Raw genomic sequence first — 25,189 nt, forward strand, 5'->3', positions numbered from 1 at the left:
CCTGGCAAACTTCACTGTCACCTCTTCATTCAGAGCCATGGGGGTTGGGGGAGAACAGCCTGAAGGGCAGGCAGCCTTAATCGCCAGAAACATGGAATGGTAGCCTTATTCTAGGACTGGAGGCTTGCAATAAATAGAATAATAGAATACCCGAGATGATTTTTGAGGAGATTTTTAATATTTAGAAAGTCAATATGACATAGTATTTTCCACAATATGCAGAAAAACTAAGAGAAAGAAAAAAATACAAACAGAAAGAGAACACCTATAAAACAAGAAGTAAAAAGTTGTCAGTTATCACAGTAAATGTAAACGGGTAAACTTTCCTTTTAAAAGGTTAATATTTCCTGGATTTGTTTAAGTCTATTTTAGACTCCTTAAAAATGATAGACATATGACAAAATAATGTGGCAGTATTAAAAGGAAGGGTAAAAATATAATGAGCATCCACAGACAGAAGTCACAGGTGTCATTATTATTTTCTGACCAGGTTGAATCAAATGCCTGGTATAGAGCACTTTTTTGTTGTTGTATAGAAATAAAATGTCCTGTATTATGTATTAAATGAACCTTTATAAAGGAGAAAGTTACCTTTAATATATTTAACTACAGAAAGGGGAAAATATTAGGAATATGAGATGTTGACAGAAACATACAATTTTAAGTATTCTTTTCTCTTTCATAGGTTTATTAAACAGAACACAAACAGGCGAAGGATTGATGTATATAAGTTTGATTTAATAGCTATATATAGATTACTTAAAATTTTTAAGAAAATGTGCTATTCAAAAATTCTTCTGTTAAAATAAAAAGAAAATAAATCCGATCTCATTTTGAATATCTATGCAGAAATTCTAAATAAAATATTAGAGAAGGTTATCAGTGCCTTTTACTATACTTCATAGACCATGCCTTAAACAAGTTACTTGGGGAAATGCAAGCTGAGTTTGATAAACAGAAATCTGTATTAGCATAATCTATGTTAGAGGTCAGCACACCACAGCTCGCTGGCTGACTGGCTAAACCTGGCTCATTGGCCGTATCTGCCCACTAACTGTACTTGTTAAAAAAAAAAAGAAAAGTTTTATTGCACTGCTTTTAAAAAGCCTTTGTAAATAATCAATAGAGTGATGCTAGTACAATCTCGAAATAACAGGTGCTTCAAATTTAATGGTAAAATCTCTAGTTTCCTTTAAAGTCTGGAACAAATCCGGTTCACTCATTCTCACTACTTTTATTTAGTATTATTTTATCAGGTTTATCCCTGTCTCGTTTCCTCCTTCCTCTGTCCTTTTTACTCTCCCTTCGTTCTTTCCTTCCCTGTTTCTCCTCCTCCTTCCTTCATTCCTTTATTTCTATAAAAAAAAAAAAAGTGGAACTTTTTACTCAAGAAAACTCAGTGGGGAATTTTTCCAAAATTATGAGAAATTTTAATTAGAAAGAAAAGGGTAGGGGAATTTTTGCAGAATTATAGAACCTAAAATGAACTTCTGAAGTCCTTAGGTATCCTAATGAAAACGTTTTAGCAGACAGCTTTCTTAATGCTACAGAACAAATGATTTTCTCTATGCGCTTTGATTTCTTTTTTTTTTTAACAAAATTAGTTTACAGTGTATTTTGATAATGTCTGTTTGTGTTTTATTGTTTTTAAGTCAAAAGATTCTACTTCATGATTACTGAATATAAGCATCCTGCTCTGTTTTAAGGTTCCTTACTTTTATGGACAACAAAAAACTTCCTCTTAGTTTGTTACTGGTTTGACATCAGTTAACCTACACATTCTCAATTTAAAACTACACAGTCTCAAATTAAAATATGCCAAGAAAACCCACTGTCCTGTGGTCATAGCCTTGAGTCAGGACCCTGAGATAGAAGGGAGGTTGATGACTTACTCTTAAGCTCTTTATTGGTCCTAGAAATTGTCTGTTCAAAGCTTCAGGGTTTTTGAGCTGTAAGTGAGTATGCATCCAGCAAATTCTATTGCCTTTCCCTCTTTCTTTTGACACTCAGTGGTTTGAGTTGGGAAACGGTATGGATACAAGACTTCAGGGAGTTTGTTTTAGGTACAGTCTGTCTTTCAGAGCATTTTCTCATGATTTATAGGGCTGTTCCTTTCCCTTGAGACTTCCTCAGTTTTGATTCTGGCTCTGTCTCTCTGCAGAGTTTACTGATGCTCAGCAGAGCCCTGGACTCACCTTGTGCCTCTTCGAGTTCACCTCGGGTGGGGATCTAGATCATTTTCAGATCATTTTTTCGTTCTGTCTCCCGTCCTGTAAATCTAGCTTTTGGTTACATTCTAAGTTGCTACTTATAATATTTCAAATTTCTTTTCTACATGGTTTTCAACTACTGAATGAAACCTGTCATGTCTTTACCAAATGCTCTCTTCTTGTTTCCTCTCCCCTTAGGGGAATTTTTAAAAGACAGTGGTTTTATGAGGCCCCTCTCAAATGTCTGGAGATTTCTGCGAGCCGCTAGATTATCGTGTTGTCTGTTACAGCGCTTCACTGAACTTGATTGCCTGACTGCTGCCAGGAGTCCACGACCAGCAGTCGGAACCCAAGGACAAAATGAGGCACTGGGACCGATTTCCTCTTTGAATAGCTATGGTGTCAATCTATTAAACATAAATAAACCAATATTAAAATACCATTTCATGAGATTGTTCCCCTAAGAATTTAGATGAAGAAACATCATTTTGAACCTTACTAGAAATGAATTGTCTTCAGTTTTCTAGGGCAGAGAAAAATTATCCTCATCTTTCCCTTTTCTTTCTGATATGATTTGGCCTTATACATATTTTTATGCCTATTTATAATTCTTTGATTTATTACACTACACAATGTAGTTTTGTGAATTACCATCTTTCAAGTACCTAAAATTCAACATTTTTTCAAGTCAGAAAATCCACTGAAGAGTCTCACAGTTAACCGTGCTTGTACCAAAGCCTTCTGCTCAGTAGTAAAGTCCATCCAGTGCAAGTCTTTTATAATTAAATAATTGGAAAGTTCTTTAATAATAAGTTAAATGTTGGTAGCACAATGACCGGTAAACACGTGTAACTCTTTTAACTTGCTTCATGAATCTCTTAAATAAAATTCATCCTCATGTGCTTTCTTTCCATAGTGGTAGTAATCCTTTACTCATAGGGTCCCATCTATCCTTTGTGGAGAAGAAAAGATATGATATAATCTAAAGCAGAAATAAGAGACTGTTTGATTTAATAACAAATATAGTATGGAAATTAAATTATATGCAGAGAATTTGCAGTTGAGGTGTGCATGACAGTGAACACCTTGGCTGGCAGACTTACATACTGGTATTTTATAATAAAGCTTCATTAGCATGTAAACAAGTGGGTTATTTTTGGTGTCAGCAGTGATATTGCCCTTAATTCTTGGCCCTGGAATCAAATGCTCAGGTATCCTGATTTAATGAATAACACAAATATCAAGTTTGAGTTACAGTGGGGAAAAAAACATTTTTGTTTATTAGCTAAACATAATACAACTTTTAAAAATGGTTCCTTTTTCATTTGCTAGAGCTGCCTCATGTGAGGAAAGTAAGGTATTAAACTAAACTTTGCTAATATTTTACAAGTTTAGAGAGTTTGAGAGCAAAGGTCATTTTAACTGTCTATGAATTTGGTGAAAACATTTTCTTCCACTGGTTTAGCTTTCTTTGATTTCCAGGGTGCACTAGCTAACATGGCTGGCAAGATTTATGCCTCCTTTTCTTGCACAGTTCCATAGGCAGCCTTTAGAATTTTTTTGAATATAGCCATCTTCCTAGTTGTTCTAAAATCAAGGATATATTCATAACTTATATGATATAACTATCAAGCTCTATTGCAAACTAGTTACTCAATAGTCCAGTTAAGTAGCAATGTGATCATAGAAGTGTGTACTAAGAACTGTGATTTCGTAGTTCAAGAAAAGCGTGAAAAAATAAAACTTAAATGTAAAGCAATTAATGGAATTTTAATAGTTCTACTGTCATTCTGTACCCAAAACAAATATACAGTTTCAATGTTATTTATTTTAAAATTTTTATTGAGATATAATTGGCATATAACATTGCGTTAAGTTTAAGGTGTACAGCATGCTGATGTGATACGTAAGTATTGCAATACGAATACTACTGTAGTGTTAGCTGACAAACACCTCTGTCACATCACAAAATTATCAGTTCTTTTTCATGGTGGGAACAATTAAGATCTACTCTCTTAGCAACTTTGAATTTTATGATACAATATTGTCTGTATAGTTCTCAAATTTTTTGAATGCTTTGTCTCATATCAAACCATGAGAGACTGTATTTTCAGGTCTTTCAATGACAGATAGCATACCTTCTAGAAGAAGAGAAGCAGTCTGCCTGTATGTGCATTTGTGCTTTTGGTTTTGAGTATTTAAGTTGAAGGCTCATAAAATCATCAGTCAACAAGTTGAAGGTATAGAAGTAGAGAAATGTAACATACAAAAGATTCATTGAGAATAAATGTAACATAATACTTGTGTTAAATCTATCTGCAAAAATGTTACATTATTAAATATTCTTAGACTAATAAGAAGAAAGAAAAGGTACTTGGTGAGAAAACCTATTGTCATAGGCAGGGCCATTTTTTCCATTAGGCACTGCAGGCACAGTACTTTCAGGGCCCCTGAAAATCCCTGTATTCATCTACTGTCTAGTCCAAAACAAAGATGAAGTTATTATTCACTTAAGACCCGTGTTAATTTGTGTGTTAGATGAATGTCACTGATATATATATATATATATATATATATCAGGTAGAAATTTTCAGTAACCCTGTGTAATACAATTAACAATAAGAAAACTATAAAAAGTGAAACAAACAAAACAGGTGTTACTTTAGTACTATTTTTCCATATTTTATTTCTTATTTACTTGCTGGGTAGTTCATTACGTAAGGAAACAGTCAAAGCTGACATCAAAAATAAAACTTTTGATTATTTGTAATTGAGATGCTTTTAGTTCAATATGTGAGCTATACACAGGCATTTTGTTTCTTTTAAACATTTCTCTGAAAGATATTGTTGATTACTTTTGAGGAAAATATGTCATATGATTTCAGATTTTTATTTTATAATTTAAGAAAGACACAATAGTCCCTTCATCAAATTTTGAATAGTTAAGTATTTGTGTTACATTCAGATAGCTACCAGATTTCCATGGTGGCTAAGGGGATTTTTATATGATCCTTGTAATTATAAAGAGATTTCCTTAGTGAGCGAAGTGCCTCATTTATGCACCTCTACTGAAAAAGAAAAAAAAAAGTCTACATCATAGTAAATCATTTACACAAGTAGCGATAGTGAAAAAATCGAAAGATCAGTCCAACCAGAAACAGTATTAAGGAGTATGAGCACTGGGGATGGCACAAATCCAGCTTAGAATAAAGCTTAGCACACAGTTCTGTTGTCATGTTCAAACGCTTGGTCCGTATAGCTGCAGGGGAAACACAGGCTGAGTAGTTACTGTGGGACTGCGATGAGAACCTCGCGCCTTGCAGCTTAGCTGCAGAGAGGCCTGGCGGCAGTGCTGGGCCACACGAGTGCGTCTGTGTCGGTTTTCTAGTGTAGCCTAAGTCGCTTGAAATGTTGCATTTTTTAATTTTATAAGCTATATGTGAAGTTTTAAGTCTATGTATTTTTTCATGTGTGTATATATATATATATATATATATACACATTCAAGGTTATCTTAATTTTCGTTACTTTTTAAAGTTTGCATTTACATGCTTTCTTGTCTGGAGAAGAATGGGTAGAGTTTAGATTTGCTGAGGAAATGTGTTAAGCATTTGAAAGGCCTCTAGGTTTACAATGCAGAGCACAAACAAACAAACAAACAAATGAACCTTTGCTGTAGGGAAGCAGTTTGGAATGAGGTTTAATCTTCGCTGTACTTTTGCTTCTGTCCCATCCCTCCATCTCCATAATATTCTAGTTTGAGTTCCGGATGGTTTCTCAATACTCGGTTACATCTGTGAGAAATACTTCAATTATCCTTGTACTTATGACCTGAAGTTCTACATACTACTCTTTTCTTCTTCATTTTGCTTTCAGTTACTTCTCTTCCCCAGTCTTTGTTTCATTCTAAGCACCTTCTACATTTAGCCTTTACTTCGATTCTGTACTCTCTAATGCTGCAGTATAGGTATAGAATGAGTGCCAGTATGATGGGAGAAAATTGTCACAGAGAAGGAGGCTTTCTTTTATCTAACTTGTGAATGCTTCATCCTTCTGTGTAATGATAGGGGAGAGAAGTCATCTCAATTAAACTAACATTTATGGGCTATCTCTTATATACTAATTATATTGGATGCAAACATGAAAATGGCACATTTTTATCCTGAAAATTCGCAATCTCAGAAAATGGATACACATGTAAATCCTGATCAAGGCTTTGATGGTATTCTGGTGAGTGTTACAGATGGAGGGGTTTATGATATGTTATGAGGGAAGAGTAACATTTTCTGACTAAAGGAGAAAAGGAAACTGCTGAGCAAATGGTTCTAGAGCAGTGCTTCTCAAAATGTGGTCTGTGCTGCTTCCTTCATCAAGAAAGACTTGCTATGAATAGAGCATCCGTTGAGTTAAGGATGCTTAGTGGTATGCTTGGCTTCTGTTCCAGGGCAGCTCATTATCTTGTTGTGGACTGAGACTTTGAGGGCCACTCCTCTAACGCATGCGATATACATGTACAAATCACGGCACGTCAGAGGCGCGTCGGGTCAGTTTCACACGTGGGGAAGCAGAGTGGTTCTCGGAAGGATCTTACCAAGAGGGTGAAAGTGAAGAGAGACTTTCTAAAAACCGTAAGATGATTAAGCTGAGGCTTGAAGGGTAGCTTTGGTTTGAAAATGCAAGATGAAATGGAGAGAACTTGAGAGGAAAAAGGTATCTCAAGTAAGACTAAGAAAAAAGAGCTCACAAAAAGGAATGAATCCAGGTGTAGTTGTGAAAACTGTATAATGTACAGTGTACTACTGTTTGTGTCTTTTCAGGAAATTTCTAAGTATTTGTGCAGAACAATAGGCAATTTAGGTTATTTGATTAGAGTATGCTTTCAAGGAATCTGTAAAAAGGAAGTAACATTTATCAAAAAATAAATATGGACTAGGAATTGTGCTGAACATTTATATTTGTCAAGTCATGAAATGTTTACAACCTCTGCAAAGAAAATATCAGTGTTCCCATTTTACTGATATGGATACCAAAGTGAAGAGAATAGAAGTCACAAGTCCAGTAAGAAGGGGACTGACTCAAAAGACCATGTTTTAATGGAATAAAGTCAAAAAGGTGGATTAATGGCAGATATTGTAAAGAGTCTTGAATAATATCAGAAGTTTGGAGTTTATAATCTGTAATTGTTGGGGACCCATGAAAAGTTGTAGGTGCATAAATGGCTTTATCAACATCCTATTTCATGAATTAAACATTAATTTATGATTTAGTTTAGACTCTAAATAGGTACCTTAGGGAAAAAAAAGTAAAAAAGTCGAATCCTGGTTTGTTTCCAGACCAAATCTGTGGAGGCAAAAGTGGAACCAGGGTTTAGTCTGTGATGGAGTGGGAATGAGGGGAGATGGGTGCTCTGTTTAAGCAAAGCAAGCCTTCAGATATTTTGGCTAGTAATTGGCTAATTTGTAGTTAGAGAAACACGTAAAGTGTCAAGTAAGACGTTTTTTTTTTTTTTTGTCTGTTCTGTAGCAGGAGAAAAAAATGTACATGTAATTGAGGGTTGGATTGTAGTGAGATTGCAGTTGGCCATGTGAAAGGTATGAGCAACGACCAGGAGTGTCTGTATTTACTTTTCTTGCTCAGATATGAAAAAACAAAATTTCATTTGCTTCAAAGTGCTTCTAATATATTTTCTTCCCAGCCTTAAGAACATTCTACCAGGCCAGTCAAAATGTGGCAAAAATCAGATAAGTAATTGAGCATTTTAGAGAGATTAGCAAAAAGAAATCTTAATTGTCTTGTTCCTAGAAATACTGAGTAGGGTCATGAAACAAAACAGTTTACTGCAAGCAGGAATGGCAACATGTGAAATTGGGGTTAAACCAGTTAATAAGAAAATTAGTTGAAGTTTTATCACATCTGTTGAAAAACCAGAAAAAGGAAAGGAAAGAGAAAAGGAGAGAAGAAAGGAAGAGAAAGAAATTAAAGTTATGTACCTCGATTTTTATCATTTCACATTTTCTTCAAAATGTCATTTTCTTTTCAATTGAAGATAAGACTACCTGACTGGTATTTAGTTTAAAAAGAATATATATATAAAATATATACACACATATATAAATTATGTATACATATTATTAGCAACAAAATCATAATTTTGTATTAACTATGTATGTAGAACTTATTTGTAATGTCCCCTTTGTTATTTACACCCAGCTAGAGCTTCATTCACAGGTCTGCTTTTCACAGTAAGAGGCACACTGTCCATTTGGTGGTGGCACAGTGCCTAGGAACAGCCCATTTTTTTGCATAGGGACAGACTTAGGCCATTTAATCCATCTCAGTGGTGGCAAATAATAAAAATTCCTAGTTTACCTTACTGTAAATCCGTATTTTTTATTTAAAGAAAGATGAGATAGGAAAATTAAAGTTGACAGAGGTTAGCAGACTCACTTATGATCAAAAGTAGTGACTTTTTTGCTACAGTCCTGTGTTATTGGGAGAATTTTGCTATGAATTTGAGGAGGGAAAACAAAAGTGAGCCAAGAGCAGTAGCTAGTTTGGGTGACAAAATCTGGAATTCACATTTTTATTTATGTATGTTGGATTCGAGGTACTGAGATATTTAGGTGGAAAACAGGCAATTGGGAATGTATGATTGAAACTTCCCTGCCAGGAGATAGAAATGTGAAAATTACCTGTGTTGACATAAGATTTGAAATTGTGAATGTAAGAAGAGTCATTTATTTCACAAGTTGTTATTAAGAATTTACAATTTCCCAAGAGAGTAAACCTAAGTCAAATTTCAAGGGTTGAAGTTAGTTCAAAAGAGGCAGGGAAGTGAGAAAATAAGGAATGTGTGGCCTTGGGAAGGCAAAGAGTTAAACTGTGGTTGGATTACTAAGTGGAGTGGAGAGTGATGATCAATAAGTCTGTTTGTCATCTGGAGGAGTTCTTAAGTTATTTTTCTGAAAGCTGGGTGGAAGCAACTGAAAGATCTTGAGTACACAATGTGAAGATCATATCCCTAAGAGAGAAGGCTTAGAAAGAAAAGCAGGAAATTTTTATGGCTGTTGAATATGTAGCAGAGGATGTGAGGTCATAGTGTGCAGTGCCTGGGATAAGAATGAACGGCAGAGGGTGAACCATCAGAAATCTAGGAAAAGAGCTGTCAGTAGTCTCAGATATTTTGAGGAAGCCATGAAAGATGTTGGATTTGACTATTGGAAGATTATTTGTATTCCCTCTAGGACCCAGGATAATGTTTTCAAAAAGTGGTTAATAAATTATGTGTGCATGCTTCATTGGTGTGTATGTGGCAGGAGGTGGAGAAGTATTTAAAATGTTATTCAGAAGTTTGACAAAACTTCTTAAATTCACGTGGAACTGCAAGTCAAGGAAATTTAAATGTAAGAGGTGGCTGATTAAAAATAGTAAGGAAAATGGAATATGTTAATAAAGTACATTATGAAATTATACTGGCATGTTAGAAACATTGTATGGGACTGAGAGATGACATATATGGAGATAAAACAAACTTTAAGTAGAAAATTAGAAATTAGTAAAGTTAGAGCAATTGGGCCTTTTCAGCCCAGTGAGAAGCTAGATCCCATAATGGTTAAAAGCACAGTCGAAGGAAGCAAAGAGATATGAGTTCAAGATACTTGTTAAAAAAAAAACAAAAACAGAAAACAAAATACTTGTAATTGAAGTGAGGAATGCGGCTTAAACTCAGTTTCTATACGTGTGAAAGCAGTGATAGTAACACTTACTTCATAGGTCTATTAGGAGGGATCAAAGTAATAGCCTACTAAAAACCCCCGTGTAGTTATTGGCACATTAATAAGTTTAATAAATGGTACTTTTATTACTTTGCTAAGAATACACCCTTAGGTTCTGAATGAAATCTGAGGTTAATTATGATAAAGAACATTATAGTACAAATATATTAAATGGAAGTATCAAAAGAGCATTCTAACACAAATAAATGGAAAGAATCATCCTCACGTATCTTGCAATCAGAGCGGTATGTAAGATGGCCATAGGAAAATTCACAGTTATTCAGATGGTCCAGTTTTGGAATTGACACCTAGGTGAAGTGGTGAAAGCTTCATCATCTGAGTCATTTTAAACTTGATTCTACCACACTCAAGAAATCCTGTGGTCAAATTCTTATCCTTTCCACCAGTTGTATGGCTTGTCCAGGCACAGACCTGCTATTGACTCCCCTGTTTCCATGCACAAAGCTGCTATTCACTTCCAGGAAGATCGGTGGCTCTGTGGAATTGGATAAGAATTTGGCCTACAATGAGTGATTTGAATGAATGAATTTGGAATTGGCAAGAAAATACAAACATATGCCACATTTACTTGGTACATTCACGCTTCAAGAGAACTCAGGTAGCACATAAATTCTGTGTAAAAAGCCAGAGATTTTCAACAAGAGCCTATTACAAAAGAAGCCGAAATCTTATCAGTGTATTTTTGCCCTATTTAAAGGACAAGGCAAAAATATCGTATTTAATTACTACTTATTGGAATATCTCTTCTGATAAAAGAGTTTCTTCTGTTAAAGCCGTGTGTAGCACCTACTATTTATAATACTGCTATCAGAGGACAAGACTAACTGTCGTGTTATAGGCTAATCTAATATGTGGATTTATTAACTTTTTTTTTGATGCATTGTTTTTTTAAGCTGGTCTTCATTGGCTTGATTGGTACTGGACTACTTGCAAATAGAACGTTATTTTTTGCTTTTTGTATGGTATATGGGGTAACCAAGGTGTATGGTATATGGTGAATCCAAGGTATATGGGGACCCACTTATGTGCTGACATGAAGTTGGAGTGAGTCTGAACCTTCTCCTGTTCCAGTAAAGGCAGATTTCTTCCCTTGATATTATTGCTCATGCAGTTTTCAGTACCAGAGACACTGGGCATTTATAAAGGAAGAGATGTAATGTTTTTGAGAGCTTCTCCCTTCCACTGCCTGAAACAATAAAAATAAACATGAAGCTGTCGGAATGGCCTCGCGTATAATGTCATTTGCATGTGATTTCCTTTGCTTCTCTAGATAATTGAATTTATTCAGGCAATTTATTTTTTAAATGTGTAGTCTCTATGAATGAAAACATCTTAACTAAAGACAATCCTTTTATTTCCTCTTAATGAAATATATACATGTATGTGTATACTTAAGTTAGAACCAAGGGAGTAGAAGAATAAATGGAAACACCAAAAATGTACCATAAAAAAATTAATTAAAGGAGTGAAGTGTGACTCTTGTAACCAAATATTCTCTCTTTGTGTTCACCCCCTATCTATGTTCAAGGTCTCTAGGTGCTCAATGGGAGCTTTTTAATTATTTTTCCCTGTTTGATGTTGCTAAGTATAACGAATGGAGAGCAAAGGACTTCTGTAGGAAGCCACTACATTTGTATCATCTTAGAGCTGGCGAGCACAGCAATGCCTGGTTGGTTCCCATCCTGAGACTCGGTCTTAATAAATTTCAGGCTTAAAGAGAATGACTATTTAAATTGAGCTCTATTATTCAGACAGTGTAGCTTTATAACACACATAAAGCTTATATTTTCTTGGTGTGAGGAATATAAAGAATACATGCTATTACTTTGGATTGGCATTTTTGTGGGTTATTGAGCACCAAGCCAGAATCACTTGGGATATCAGAAATATCCAGGGATATTCAGAAGCCAGGAATTCAAGTAGAATTGTAGAAGAGAATGCAGTCTGTCCAAACTTCAGAATTATTTGTCACCTGTTTATACTCTCTCAGATTTAATATAATACAGTTTTATTTTTTATACAATATACCCCCAAATACCCCTTGATGGGATATTTTATTGAAGGGGCAAAAACACCATCACTTCTTATTTTTCACCTGTGATCACAACTCTATCATAAAGTTCTCATGGCAATAGATTCCTGCAGAATTTTTTGGTTGTTGATAAATTTCATTTTTGTTTTTAAGTTATTCTAACATCTATATGGCAGGAATTTTGGAGGTTGAACATGCAGTATCAAGAACTCAGAATTCTGAGAGCCCATTCATTGTAAATAAGGGAAAATGTGTCAGCTTCTCATTTTCTTCTTATTTTTACAGTGCTTTTTGTCTTCCTAGAAGGACAATAATCCTTATTCTGATGTTTTTATTCTAGAGTCTTTTCATTTTCCAGTTTCTGTTTTGCATGTTCTATCGGTGCTCATTATTATTTCCAGGTACCTGTTTTGCTTTACAAAACATTGTTTATTTTTCAGCATCTAATTATAAATAACAATAAAATTTTGAAAATTTACATGGTAAACCCGAGTCACTGAGAAGGTGATAGTGACCTTTAACTTACATTTTTAGACATATGTGAAGAGGACTGGGCCATTTGCTCTTCTACCTGGGTGGACATTTTCTGGGAGTTCATGAACTCCCAGATATTAAAATGTGTTTAACCATTCACTGGAAAATCATGATTCATAAGTCACTGTTTTACAACCTTTATTTTTTGACATGAATCTTGTATTTCGAGGTGCATCTACATTTAGATAGTTCATATACAAATTTAAAGATCTCAAACAATAAATTCATCATTTGAATTCCAAGAGAGATTATATGACATCTGCTATTTATAGTACGGGGGTCAGAAGTTAGGGCTAATGCTCAAATTATAGAGTAATTTTCTTATATTAAATTTATTAATTTTTAAAAATATACTGATTCTATTTTAATAATCAGCTCTGTTTGCTAACCATTTTGTTTTTGTCAATACTGTTATCATTATTTCAACCTCCCAAGCAACAACTCTGTTTATTTGGACTGAATTTGTCTCTAGGAGTTGGAAACAAATAGTTCTTTCAACTCCTACAGCTACAATCTAGTGGAAGGCTTTTTATCATCACATATATGGCATGGTAACAGCTTCCTATTCAGTAAAGATCTTTCTCTTCTGCTCAGTCCATCCTCCCTACCACTCCTAGCTAGACTTCCAAACATTCTACTTTAAGAGTAAATGCCCAGTGTAGAGTCTAGAAAAGTTTTTCTTTGCCTGTTAGGTCAAATGTAAATAATTCTTTTTGGTTTACATGACCCTTCATAAAATGACCCCCCTATGATAGTCACTCTTATTTATTATTCTCCATTTCTTTGGTTTAAGCCACTACCTTCTTGTGTGTGTGTGTGTGTACACTATAAAATTTCCTGGATGATGCTTCTGGGGAGCAATTGTCTATCTCTTTCCCTCTACCTATTCTTTCTAGAGTTCGACTGAAGGACTATCTATATGTAATGCTTTAATAAAACAATTAATATATATTTATGAAGTGCTAATAATAAGGTCTGTGGTACATGTCTGTGAATAATCAGACACATTCCCTGCCTTCATGGTATAGAAAGAAAATCAAATAAGTGATCCCAAAACAGTGTGCTAAGTGCTAGGATAAAGAAGTTTCCGCCTTCCTTTGATTTCCAACGTTCTCTCTTTAAACTACTGAGTGTATAATTTCCTATTATACAATTTAGTATTTGTTATAGTTGTTATGATTACTAATTATTTCTTGTGTATTTATTTTTTATTTATTCATTTTAATTCAAGTATGGTCAGTTACACTGTGTCAGTTTCCAGTGTACAGCACAATGTCCCAGTCATGCATATACATACATATATTTGTTTTCATATTCTTTTTCATTAAAGGTTATTATAAGATATTGAATATAACTCCATGTGCTATACAGAAGAAATTTGTTTTTTTAATCTATTTTTACATATAGTGGCTAACATTTGCAAATCTCAAACTCCCAAATTTATCCCTTCCCACCCCCTTTCCTCTGGTGACCATAAGATTGTTTACTATGTCTGAGAGTCTGTTTTTGTTTTGTAGATGAGTTCATTAGTGTCCTCTTTTTTTCCTCTTTTTTTAGATTCCACATAAGAGTGATATCATATGATATTTTTCTTTCTCTTTCTGGCTTACTTCACTTAGAATGACAATCTCTAGGTCCATCCTTCTTGCTGCAAATGGCATTATTTATTCTTTTATTATGGCTGAGAAGTATTCCATTGCGTATATATACCACAACTTCTTTATCCAGTCATCTGTTGATGGACATGCTTCCATGTCTTGGCTATTGTAAATAGTGCTGCTATGAACACTGGGGTGCATGTGTCTTTAAAAATTAAAGTTCCCTCCAGGTATATGCCCAGGAGTGGGGTTGCTGAATCATATGGTAAGTCTATTACTAATTGTTTCTTGTATATTTAAATGACTCTCAAACTTCATTTTCAGCTCTCTGAGGAGTGAGAACTAGCTTGATTTTTTTTTCATACTTTTGGCACCTCTTACCACACCTGAATCAGTTGAGTAAGGCAGTATAATTTAATGATGACCAGCATGGATTTTAAAGTTAGATGATCTTGGGTTTAATTCCCCAATTTACCATTTCCTACTATTACCTTGGGTAAATTACTCTTACAGTCTTAATATTCTCATCTGTTAAACAGGAATAACAGTCTTTCTGCAGTTTCTCTGAGAATTATTAAATGTAATGTCCATAAAACTTTTAGAACAGAGCGTTTAAGAACTCCAAGTGTAGTAGCTTTATTTTTACTTAAACATTAGTAAATTTTAACAGATTTTATATATGTGGTCAGGAAAATGCCTAATAGTTTAGAAACATTTTTTAGATTCTTCAAAACTATGACCAAAATAAAATTTATATATAACATTGCTCATATTAACTGCAAAAAATAATCTTTGCTGAGAACCCAGTGTTTTACAGAAAGAAACCAGGGCCTCAGTGATCGTGGATGCTACAAGATGGTCCTTATACAGCTGCTAAAATAGGCTCAAGAAATTCTGATTTATATGATGCATAAATAACTTGGCTTGTTGGTGAATTTCGTTAAGTGTGCGTGGACTGCTTAATGGCTCATTAATGAGAACTGCAGCTTGTACTTCTTATGTCTCAGATCACTGGTTAATGTTAATTCGTGCTAAAAGCCCCTTCCAAAGAAAAAGTACTACTTTTTGCTATAAACAGAATGCTCTATTGAAGGTCTTACTCAGTATAGAAAAATACTTCTGTAAGTGTTTTTTAACAGGAAGATGGGATTAGTGCAGGATCCTGACATGTGACCAACACTGGGCTATGAAATCAGTCTGATCTGGTGAGGAGACGTGCTGTTGGTGAGGGCCTCTAACTCAGGCGCTAAAGGAGCGCAGACGAGGACGGCTGGCCAAATTAGAGCCAGTCCTTAATCCGCCTTTCCTCACATAGCCTCTGCTGCTGCTTTGTATTTATAATGTGAAGAAACCTAAACATTTATCTGCAGGAGAATGTAGTGGGTCTGATATTCTCACGAAGAAAGAACAATTTTGATATGTCTGCCTCACAAGAAGAAAGAGGAATATGAAAGTAGAAATATGGCATAATAAGTCATTGGTATTATGTATTTATAAAAAACAATTCATTACTCTATTTTTTTTCAGACTTTGACTTTAAAAAAGTTTTATTTCGTAATGAGGAGTAATTGAACGTTCTTTCTTTGATCACTTTCCAGAGTTATCACTTTGTAGAGAACCATGAAACTGTGAAATTTGAAAATTGAGTATGCAACAGAGTTAAAAGCACACTAATGTCGCCTGATATTTTGAGAACTACTTTTTTTTTCCTTAAAAAAAAAAGTTTGTATTAGTTTGCTGTTTAAAAATGGGCCACCTCACAAATATTTAAATTATCCTTAAAAAAAAGATTCCATGAGTGCAGTTTGATTTCAGCAGAAAGAACTGTGAAACTATATATATAAGCTTTGTGTGTGGGGGGCGGGGGGTGAGTAGGGGAAGGGGTTTGCCTTCTCTTCTCCACTTTCCTGGTAAAGAGCCTGGCTTTTTCTTTATGTATTTGTATATATTCTGTGTTTTGTTCATTGTTATATCCCAATATGATGGCCTGAAGTGTACTTATTTTAACAAATACTTATATAGCTCTTGCCATTTCTCAGTTACCATTTTATGAGTTTTACAATTTGTAACGCATATATTAACTCATGTAATCCCCTAACTAATATAACTCATTATTTCATGACTTACGATCCAGTAACAACCCAATGGGGTGGATAATTGTATTATCCCCATTTTACAGATGAAGAAACTTAGAAAGATTAAATGACTTGCCTGGGGTCGCACAGCTAGTAAATGTGGAACCAGGATTTGAACCAAATCTATTTGGCTTCAAATTCTCTGCACTTAATTGTGTACATAATTATGCTGCTTCACAAGTTAGCAGTCAAGTTGTTTTTATTATACCAAGAGAGAAAACTGAGTGAAATATTTCTTTTTAATAATTGTTTTCACTACTACTAAATTTTAGAGGTCAGCGGTAATATATAATAGCAAGTATGAGTTATGTGTCACTTACTATCCTGTTTTATAGATGAGGAAACTGTGGTTTCAAAAGTTTAAATAACTTGTCCAAGATTAATAAAGGACAGACTTTGCATTTGAACCCGAACATCCTGACTCCTGACTCCAGTTTGCTTAACCATTGCTGCTTTGCTGATGCTGTATTTTACTACATGAGGGATCATAGTTTATTTCACTTATCCCTGAACATGTAGTTAGTTTCCAATTATAAGTGACACTAGCAAACACTTAGCTTACTGGCATTACCAAGTATGTATTCTGTGTAAGAAACTGTGCTCATTGCTCTGTGGGATGAAAAGAATTCATTTCCCAAACAGATCGCAATTTGAGGAATTACTCAAGTATCATTTCTTTCTTCCAACTCAGAGTGAATGGCAGATGGATTATTTTAATTAGTGGCTAGTTTTTCTTTTATTTCTTAAAATACTGTTATATACCGCACAGTGCTAGTGTTAAATGGAAGTGTTTTGATGTGTAGTCTAATATTTATTTAGAAACATCTTATTGTTGACCTTTGAGTGCTCAGGGAGGAGATTATCGAATGTCTTAAAAGTGTTCTTGCTAGATGTTTAAACGTAAGTAAGACACAGCACACAGATCATCAGCAGGAAGATAATGAGGCTGTCACAGCACAAAATGTTCTTTGTTTTTACAGGTTCTATTAGTTAATGTATTAGAATTCTTTAAATGCCACTTTTGCTTATTAAGTGGTTTTGAGAGCACATGAAAACATACGTTTTATTCTTGAATGGAGTGTTTCTAAGATTCTTAGCAAATGTGATTCTGGAAAAAAACAACCATTAGACATTTCTGCCTATGTATCATCCACATGCAAATGAAGATATTTTCCAAAACCTCTTCCTATTTGTACAATCCTTTATTAAGTCAGAAAATTTGCCTTTAAATTTCTGTTTCATTCAATGAAATGAAATTAGGTGGCAAATATTGTATTGGTTTAAAAAAATGGAGACATACTATCATTGTTCTATTTTTATATTATAAATGAGATTAAACTATTAATAAATTCAAACCAAAGTTTTTAGTGTATTTCTAGAAATAAGCTCTTTCCACAGTGGAATTTTGACCTAAATCTCAGATTCTTTAATCTGTACAGTTAGTATGAAATCAGTAAACATAAGCCTGTTTCAGTATGTACCCAAATGGCTATTAAAAAAATTGTCAGTGTCATTTTCCTCCAGCATATTTTGGTCAGTTTTACCTGTGCATGTTTGCTAACTCTTCTACCTCTCCCCTCCCCCGCCTCCTCCCTGGAATATGTTACCTTTTGGCTCATCGCTCAGATCTGTTAAGTCCCATCACTTTATGACATCTGTCTTCACCGCTGCGGATTTTAGTCCTCTCTCTTTCCTCTGCTCCCTCTTTTCCTCCGTTAACTGTTATACCAGTTTTTCCTATACCAGTACTTGCTCTAGCTTTAAGGTGTATCAGTCTCCCTAGAAGACTTGTTAGATCACATTTTGGGGCTTCATCTTTTGAGTTTCTGATTCAGGAAGTCTGGGTTGAGGCCTGAGAAAAATGTATAAAGTATTTCCAGGTCATGCCAATGGCGTTGTGCACTAACCACGTTTGAAAACCTTATTTGTACAAATCACCTGTCTTTTATTGTCGTTTAATACCATGTGACTGCATTTTAAGAAAGAATGCACTTTTAAGTATTTATTTAGTCTTCTGATCAAAAATGAAGTTTGAGCCTAAGCTAACATTTCATCTCAATGCTTGGCAAAAAACTGCAAACCAAATTAGACTTTTGCTTAATTTCCATTCTATTGCACAGGAGGGGAGTTTTTTAAAGATTCTATGTTTTAGGCTTTGAAAAAACATCAAATAGCTTTCACGTCTTCTATTTTTATTGTCCAAAATACATTTAAAAATCTTTGAAGTATGGACTAGATCCTATATTTGAAATATAATGGAACCATTTTTATAAAATAATAATAATTTAATTAATAAACTTGATGAGAGCTGTCACTGTTTAGGATATTAGATCTGTCCCAAGAGTGGGTTGTGTCTGCATTACAGTTGCAGATGAACCACTTAAGCTTGCTACAGCATTCTTTAAAAATTAGAACTGAGCAGGTTATGGAATATGGAACTTTCCATAGATAATAGAGAAAAGAATGTACAGTACATGTTTGAATATTTTGGAATTTCTATCCACTTTGTTATATTGTGATTGAATGATTGTAAGAATTTAGAGTACTAATATTCAGGGAATTTCTGTAATCTTATAAAATTTTAAAATATGTAAAATATAAACTTTCCTTAAAACCTGACTTTGGATTCCTATGACTGTCTTGTGAACAGTCTAGAGGAGGCCAGTGCATCCAAGCCTAGCATCTGAAAAAAAAAACGCATGTACATAACTTGCCCGTCCCATCCCTAGACAGATTTATGAACCACTCATCTAATATCTGGAACCTCAGTTAGTTTGCCTTGTAGTAGTTTAAGCAATAAGAGTTGTTGATCTTACAAAACTAAGTGAGTTTTACAAATCTGTTTTGGTGGTTTTTTCCAATACAGAAAGGTGACCAGTTATGGTGAGCTTTGTATGTAGATGATTGAATATAGCCCAAGCAGAACTGTCTCTTGTCAATTTTTCATTTATTTGAACCACTGAATCTAAGTACACATTAGACAGCTCTTATTTAGACAGAAGTTTAGAGAAGATTTTAAATTGATGGCATGAACACCAACAGTAATCACAAGCATAACAGACACCCTTCATAGATCTGCGTGTAAGTGCTGACTTTTGTTTTATAGGTCTTGGGAGCTGACCTGTATCGTGTTCCCAGAATACTGGATTTGGTCATATTAACCAAAGAAAGACTCTTAGTGTTTAATGCTGAGCTTTTTTAAGTGTTGGCTTTTGACTCAGTATATCCTTCTTCATATGTTTACATCCTCTTTCCAGGAAAATTCCTATTTGAAATTTACCTGGTATGACTTCTTAAGATGGTAACATTCACTTTATAAAAGTTAGCAGCTTGTTCTGCCTTCCGTTTCAAATTTATGTGTGCGTTACCACAAGGTGACTGCTGAGCAAGATGATAGCAGTTGCCCTTAGTGATGTACTCTTTTCTTCAATGTATTTATTTAAGTATAATTAAAATATTGATCTCTTTCTAAATGCTTTTCTTAGGAGCAGTAAAATTTCAGGTTATTGACACTATGCTTTTATATTTATCTGAGATAAAATCAATAAAATCTATAGTTTGAGGCTCTTTTTCCAATAATAACTAGTCATTTAAAAATCATCTAATTGTGTATATTGATGAGTTTGTAGTGCTTTTCTGGAAAGATACACGTTTAGGTCAGAGCTTCTCAACCTGGAACCCATGGTTTGTAAGAGTTCCTACAGGAATTCATGAAAGAAGTTCATAGTTGGAACCATGGGAGTAGACAGTTAACTCTCCAAAACTGTATGTGAAATCCTGTGTGCAGTTGCATGCGTGTGTGTCTGCCTGTATGTATACCTGAGCATGTGTGTTAGGAGAGCATCTGTAGCTATCCTCAAGAGATCTGTCATCCAAAAGCAGAAAGCACTACTGGTTTGGAGTATCATATAGAAGTACAATGAAAAATTATCTTAACCAAAAAACTTTAAAAAGTTAAGTTTTTTACACAGTTTTTTACTATTAAATTAATTTTGACATCTAATTAGACAGAATAGTTTACAAATAGTGCAATTTAGTTTCAAAATAAACCTTTGTGATAATGTATTTTTATCCAATTTTTAAAGAATGTAAAGAATAGCTAAATAATATAGCTCTTTTAAAAAATTGAGGTATAATTGACGTAATAGTTTCAGAAATACAACATAATGATTTGCTATCTGTATATATTCCAAAATGATCGCCACAGTAAGTCTGATCAATGTTCATCACCTGAGTTACAAATTTTTTTTCTTGTGATAAGAACTTTTAAGATCTACCCTCTTAGCAACTTTCAAATATAGAATACAGTATCATTAACTGTGGTCATCATGCTGTACATTACTTTCCAGGATTTATTGTAAAACAAATGTTGTGCCTTTTGACCATCTTCACCCTTTTCAACCAAATCATACAGATTTTAAGATATTTTTCAAAGTTTTGTTTTGTCCTGTCCTGGTGATATTTACAAGAACAGCCTATTGCTGGAAGAAGAACAAGGCCATGTCAAAACTTGTTCAGCACAAAAGCACTTTATCTGTGTACCTGTAGTTCATTTTATGCTATGTTTATGCAATACCAAAATTAATGAACTTGCATTAATGAGACTCTAATTAAAGATCATCCAAATCTTCTGTACTGTTTTTTCTAAGTTCAAAACTTTGAAAAACTAAAAAGAATGCTAAAGATGCCCACACATTTCATAAAGATAGATGGAAAAAATCAAAAGCTACCGAGAACCATTATTTTGATTAACCACTGAGAGCTCAAATTTATGTGTTTAGTTTAAATAATCATTTAAACGTTAAGGTTCATATTTTTGAATATGACATCAGCTAGATTATGTTTATGTGAAGAGAGCTTTATAAGTCTAGAATATAGTTGGATTAACTAATTTCAGTGCATTTATATCATTTCTTTAGAAGTTGAATATATTGGGACAGAAACCTCTCCTTTTCATGCTTAGTTATTAAGAAGCATATTTTATTCACCTGTAACATTGATAGATACAGACATCTTAAGGGATTTTGCCTTTGTTTTGAGACAGAGGGGATTAGAACTGGTTGCGAACCAGGGTTCTGTAGGCCAAGAGGCTGGGGTTGATTATCTGTTTTGTATTTTACTAGTTATATGATCTCAGGCATTTACTTGAGTCTATGTGTCTCAGTTTCTCTGAAATGCAAATCATAATTAGGCTTGCCATGATAATTAACTGAGTTAAGGCATAGAAGGCACTTTAAACAATGCTTGACACAAATTAAATATTCAATAAATATTGGTTATTCTTTTTTGTAATTATAGTCTGTTAAGACTATTAAATGCAGTGTTTTTACTACCTTATATGGATTTAATTTTATAGGACCAAAAAATAAGCATGATAATGTTCTTCTTGAGGCCAGAAGTCAAGGATGAAATGTCATTTGGACAATAAAAGTAACATGTATCTGGCTGAGTCTATATATATAATCTCTCTTTTTCAAGTAAATTAGTTTTTCTTAAGCACCAATTTGTCTATACTAAAATTTGAATCTTAAGGTTAAAATAATATTTTTCTGAAAGAGTTCATAGGAAAATATTACCTGTAGAATTAATAAGAATGCATTTTTAACAGCTATTTCAGTGAGGATAGGTACATAGATACATTAGGCAGACCTTTCTTTTTGTCTCATGGCTGCAGTGGTTACAAAGGGGGCAAGATTAAGCAGTTTGTTCAAGAATAATGAATATTATTAACCTCATTCTAAAAGTTTAGAACACTCTTTTATCATTATATTTTATTTTCTTGGGATGGGGCTAAATCTTTTTATTTAGTTTTTAATGGAGGTACTGGGGATGGAACCTGGGACCTCGTGCATGCTAAGCACATGCTTTACCACTGAGCTGTACCTTCCCCCTACTCTTAGACTTTAGAAGTCATGCATCACAGTGCTGAGAGCTCGTCTGTAAAATACTGAAGCTTGTCCTTGTTATTCATAAAATTTGATTAAATATGTATTGCTGGCTGAGCAAATGCATTAGTGGCCTCTCTGGATGTTCACCTTGTTCAGCAAAGTGAAGGGAAACATGCAGTCAATACTTCAGGTAAATGGAGTCCCAGGGCAGAAACTGAAAACTATGGGACTTCTGTGACTGAAGGCTATGCCGGCACTCCTTAACTGGCCGCACACCATGCACGTGAACAGTGGAGCCCCACACTGAAACCTCTGGCAACTGTGTAAAACTGTTACAGGGAGTAACAGTGCCAGAGGCTGAATCAGACAGGTGACATAGCATTAAGATAAATATGCCTGCATGAAATAGCAGTAATGTTTAATTAATTTATTTTTATATTGCTGTGATAACTGAGTCTAATATACTTGGGAAATATATTAAACTCTTTACAATACATCCTCCCTCTTTGCAAGGGGCAGGAAGTTTAGAGACATGCAAAATGGGATGTCATTTTATTTTATTTTAATTTGAAATGTCTGATATTTTAATAGATGTCACTGTGTACAGTTTGGGTGCCATTCTCTGTATTGATGCAGCCAGAAGATATGTGTGATTTTCAGTTATGGCAAGTGAAGTTCAGCTCCCAAATTCTCATTTGTAAAGTTTATTATCATCATACAATGTACAAATAGAGTATAAAATAGAAATGTTTAAAGTGAAACTAAAACTGGGTGTTCCTGCTTTTGATATAAATGGGAAGAAAGATCTGTGAAAAGTAAATACAGCAGTTTTGCTATATTCCAGTTTGCGCATTAAACTGTTTATGATGGGTCATTCATAAAAACATTCCTTAGTTTAATGATTGAATTTGTCATTTCCCTTCTCAGAGGTGCCTATGTGTGTATATGTTTGCTTGTATTTATGTATCAGTTTTAAATAAATAATTACAGAGGTATTTTTTCACTTAGCCTGCAGGGGCTTGTAATTATTACATTACGCGTATTGATTTCTAAATCCAAGTACATTATAAGCTAAGATTCTTCTATAAATGTGCTGTCTTTAGAACATTCAGTCAAGACATAGTAATCATCAGAGGTATTTTGCTTGTAAGAAATGGAAACCATTTTTGGGTTTAGAATTATAATTTTGAAGATTCTGTTAGCACACGTTTTTTACCTTTACTTACCCTGCATTGCCTTAGACACACCCAACACGCTGATGTCTGTATCATAGCTAATGTTCTGGTACTCACTAATTTTCACAGACAAAAAAATTCATATGAACAGATTATGATTATATTTGTGTTCAAAACTGTATTTTAATATATTTTTAAAAATGAGAATGACAGTTTTATCATGTATTTTTAATGTATATTTTAAGCTAGTCAAACATATTAGCATTAATTTTTTAAAGATTAGATATCAACTCAATGTGATTTACCATTTTTCTGGGGTCAGCAGATCCTTATTAACATGTCTTAAATGAAAGACAGATGTATAAACATGGATCTAAGCTATTGCCCTGAAGATTAAACATGCACACACTCAAATATATTTTAATGGAAACTTTTAATGCTGTAGAATTAAGAAATACACCTAGGGGGAGTCGAACTTCCTCAAAGATGTTAGGATACAGATTTATTTTTAAGAAAAGCTCTACTTTGTGGAACGGTAAAGGGTTATGGAAGTAAGAGATTATACAAGGAAAACTTTTAAGGTAGAAAATAAATTTTTCTTTGTCATTTCAATATCCGTTCTCTTGAAAATTTCAAAAAAAAATCAATTTAGTGCCTTTTATACAAAATATACCCCAAACATTATACAGATTGTCAAAGTTTTGCTAGAAATTGTGGAGGAAATAATGACAAAAGAAACACCAAAAATATGCTTACATTTTAAAATTATAGAATAATTTTTTTCATACACATACACTATTATGAAGAGGCAAAGACTGCAAGAAACTTAATTTTGTAGGGCAAATGAGGCTTAAAGTGCAAAATAACAAAGAGTATCATCAGAAGCAGTACTTCAGGTAACGGTTGTGGTTGGAAGTATCTTCCACATAAGCAGAAATGGATTTGCACTATTCCTATCTGATGTCAGAATAAGCTATGTGACTGATGTCTTCTTAGAAGCATGAGAGGGAGGTGGAGAACTGAAAGAGGAGTTAATTAGGAGTACCAGCAAGAAGAGGCAGCTGCTTAAAAAGAAAATTAAATATATGGAATGTTATTTGTTTAAAAATTATAAGGTCTTCAGAAAGTTCATTACAGATGACCACTACATTTAATGCTCACAGGAAAATCTAAGACTGTCAAACGCAGGAAAATAGACAAATCTAATCAATACAGCCTTGGTAGAAGGCTGAATTGCCATTTATACTGCGTCTAAGGGAGAGAATCGTCGTATTTTTATTTCTCCTATGAATTGATCTTTGTCTCATTCTAGTGGCAGCCTGTAAAGTTAATGTATTCTTTTTTGAAATTTCTTTATTCTTTCTGCTCTTGCAGAGTGCCATTTCACTGTATAATGTTTCAGCTGAATAAGTCACGTAACCGATTAAAATGAAAAATTTAAAATTTTTTTAAAACTGAATTTTAAACAAATGTATATATGTATTTTTTTCCTTTGCTTGCTCTTTCAGGAAGTTGATGGCAATAAAGTTATGTCTTCATTTGCCCCACACAACTCATCTACCTCACCTCAGAAGGCAGAAGAAGGTGGGCGACAGAGTGGCGAGTCCTTGTCCAGCACGGCCCTGGGAACCCCTGAGCGGCGCAAAGGCAGCTTAGCTGACGTCGTTGACACCTTGAAGCAGAGGAAAATGGAAGAGCTCATCAAAAATGAGCCAGAAGGTAAAGACTGAAAAAGAAAACAAAGTTATTGTCTGTAGATTTTAGGAGTTTGATTTGAACCTCTAGTTCTGGTTTTCTCTTTCTCAGAGTTAAATACAGGGA

General features: G+C 34.1%; 1 protein-coding gene across 5 annotated transcripts in view; it reads left to right on the forward strand.

The window, feature by feature from the left end:
- SOX5 (SRY-box transcription factor 5) overlaps nt 1-25,189 on the forward strand; it is a 377,294-nt gene that overhangs the window by 82,275 nt on the left and 269,830 nt on the right. For all 5 annotated transcript variants that reach the window (XM_072954196.1, XM_006199937.3, XM_006199939.4 and 2 more), the window contains exon 3: nt 24,877-25,087. In XM_072954196.1, the coding sequence (XP_072810297.1) occupies nt 24,877-25,087 (211 nt within the window). The remainder of the gene's footprint in view (nt 1-24,876; nt 25,088-25,189) is intronic.

The sequence above is a fragment of the Vicugna pacos genome, chromosome 34 (genome assembly GCF_048564905.1).
Source record: "Vicugna pacos chromosome 34, VicPac4, whole genome shotgun sequence".
Classification (NCBI taxonomy): Eukaryota; Metazoa; Chordata; class Mammalia; order Artiodactyla; family Camelidae; genus Vicugna; species Vicugna pacos.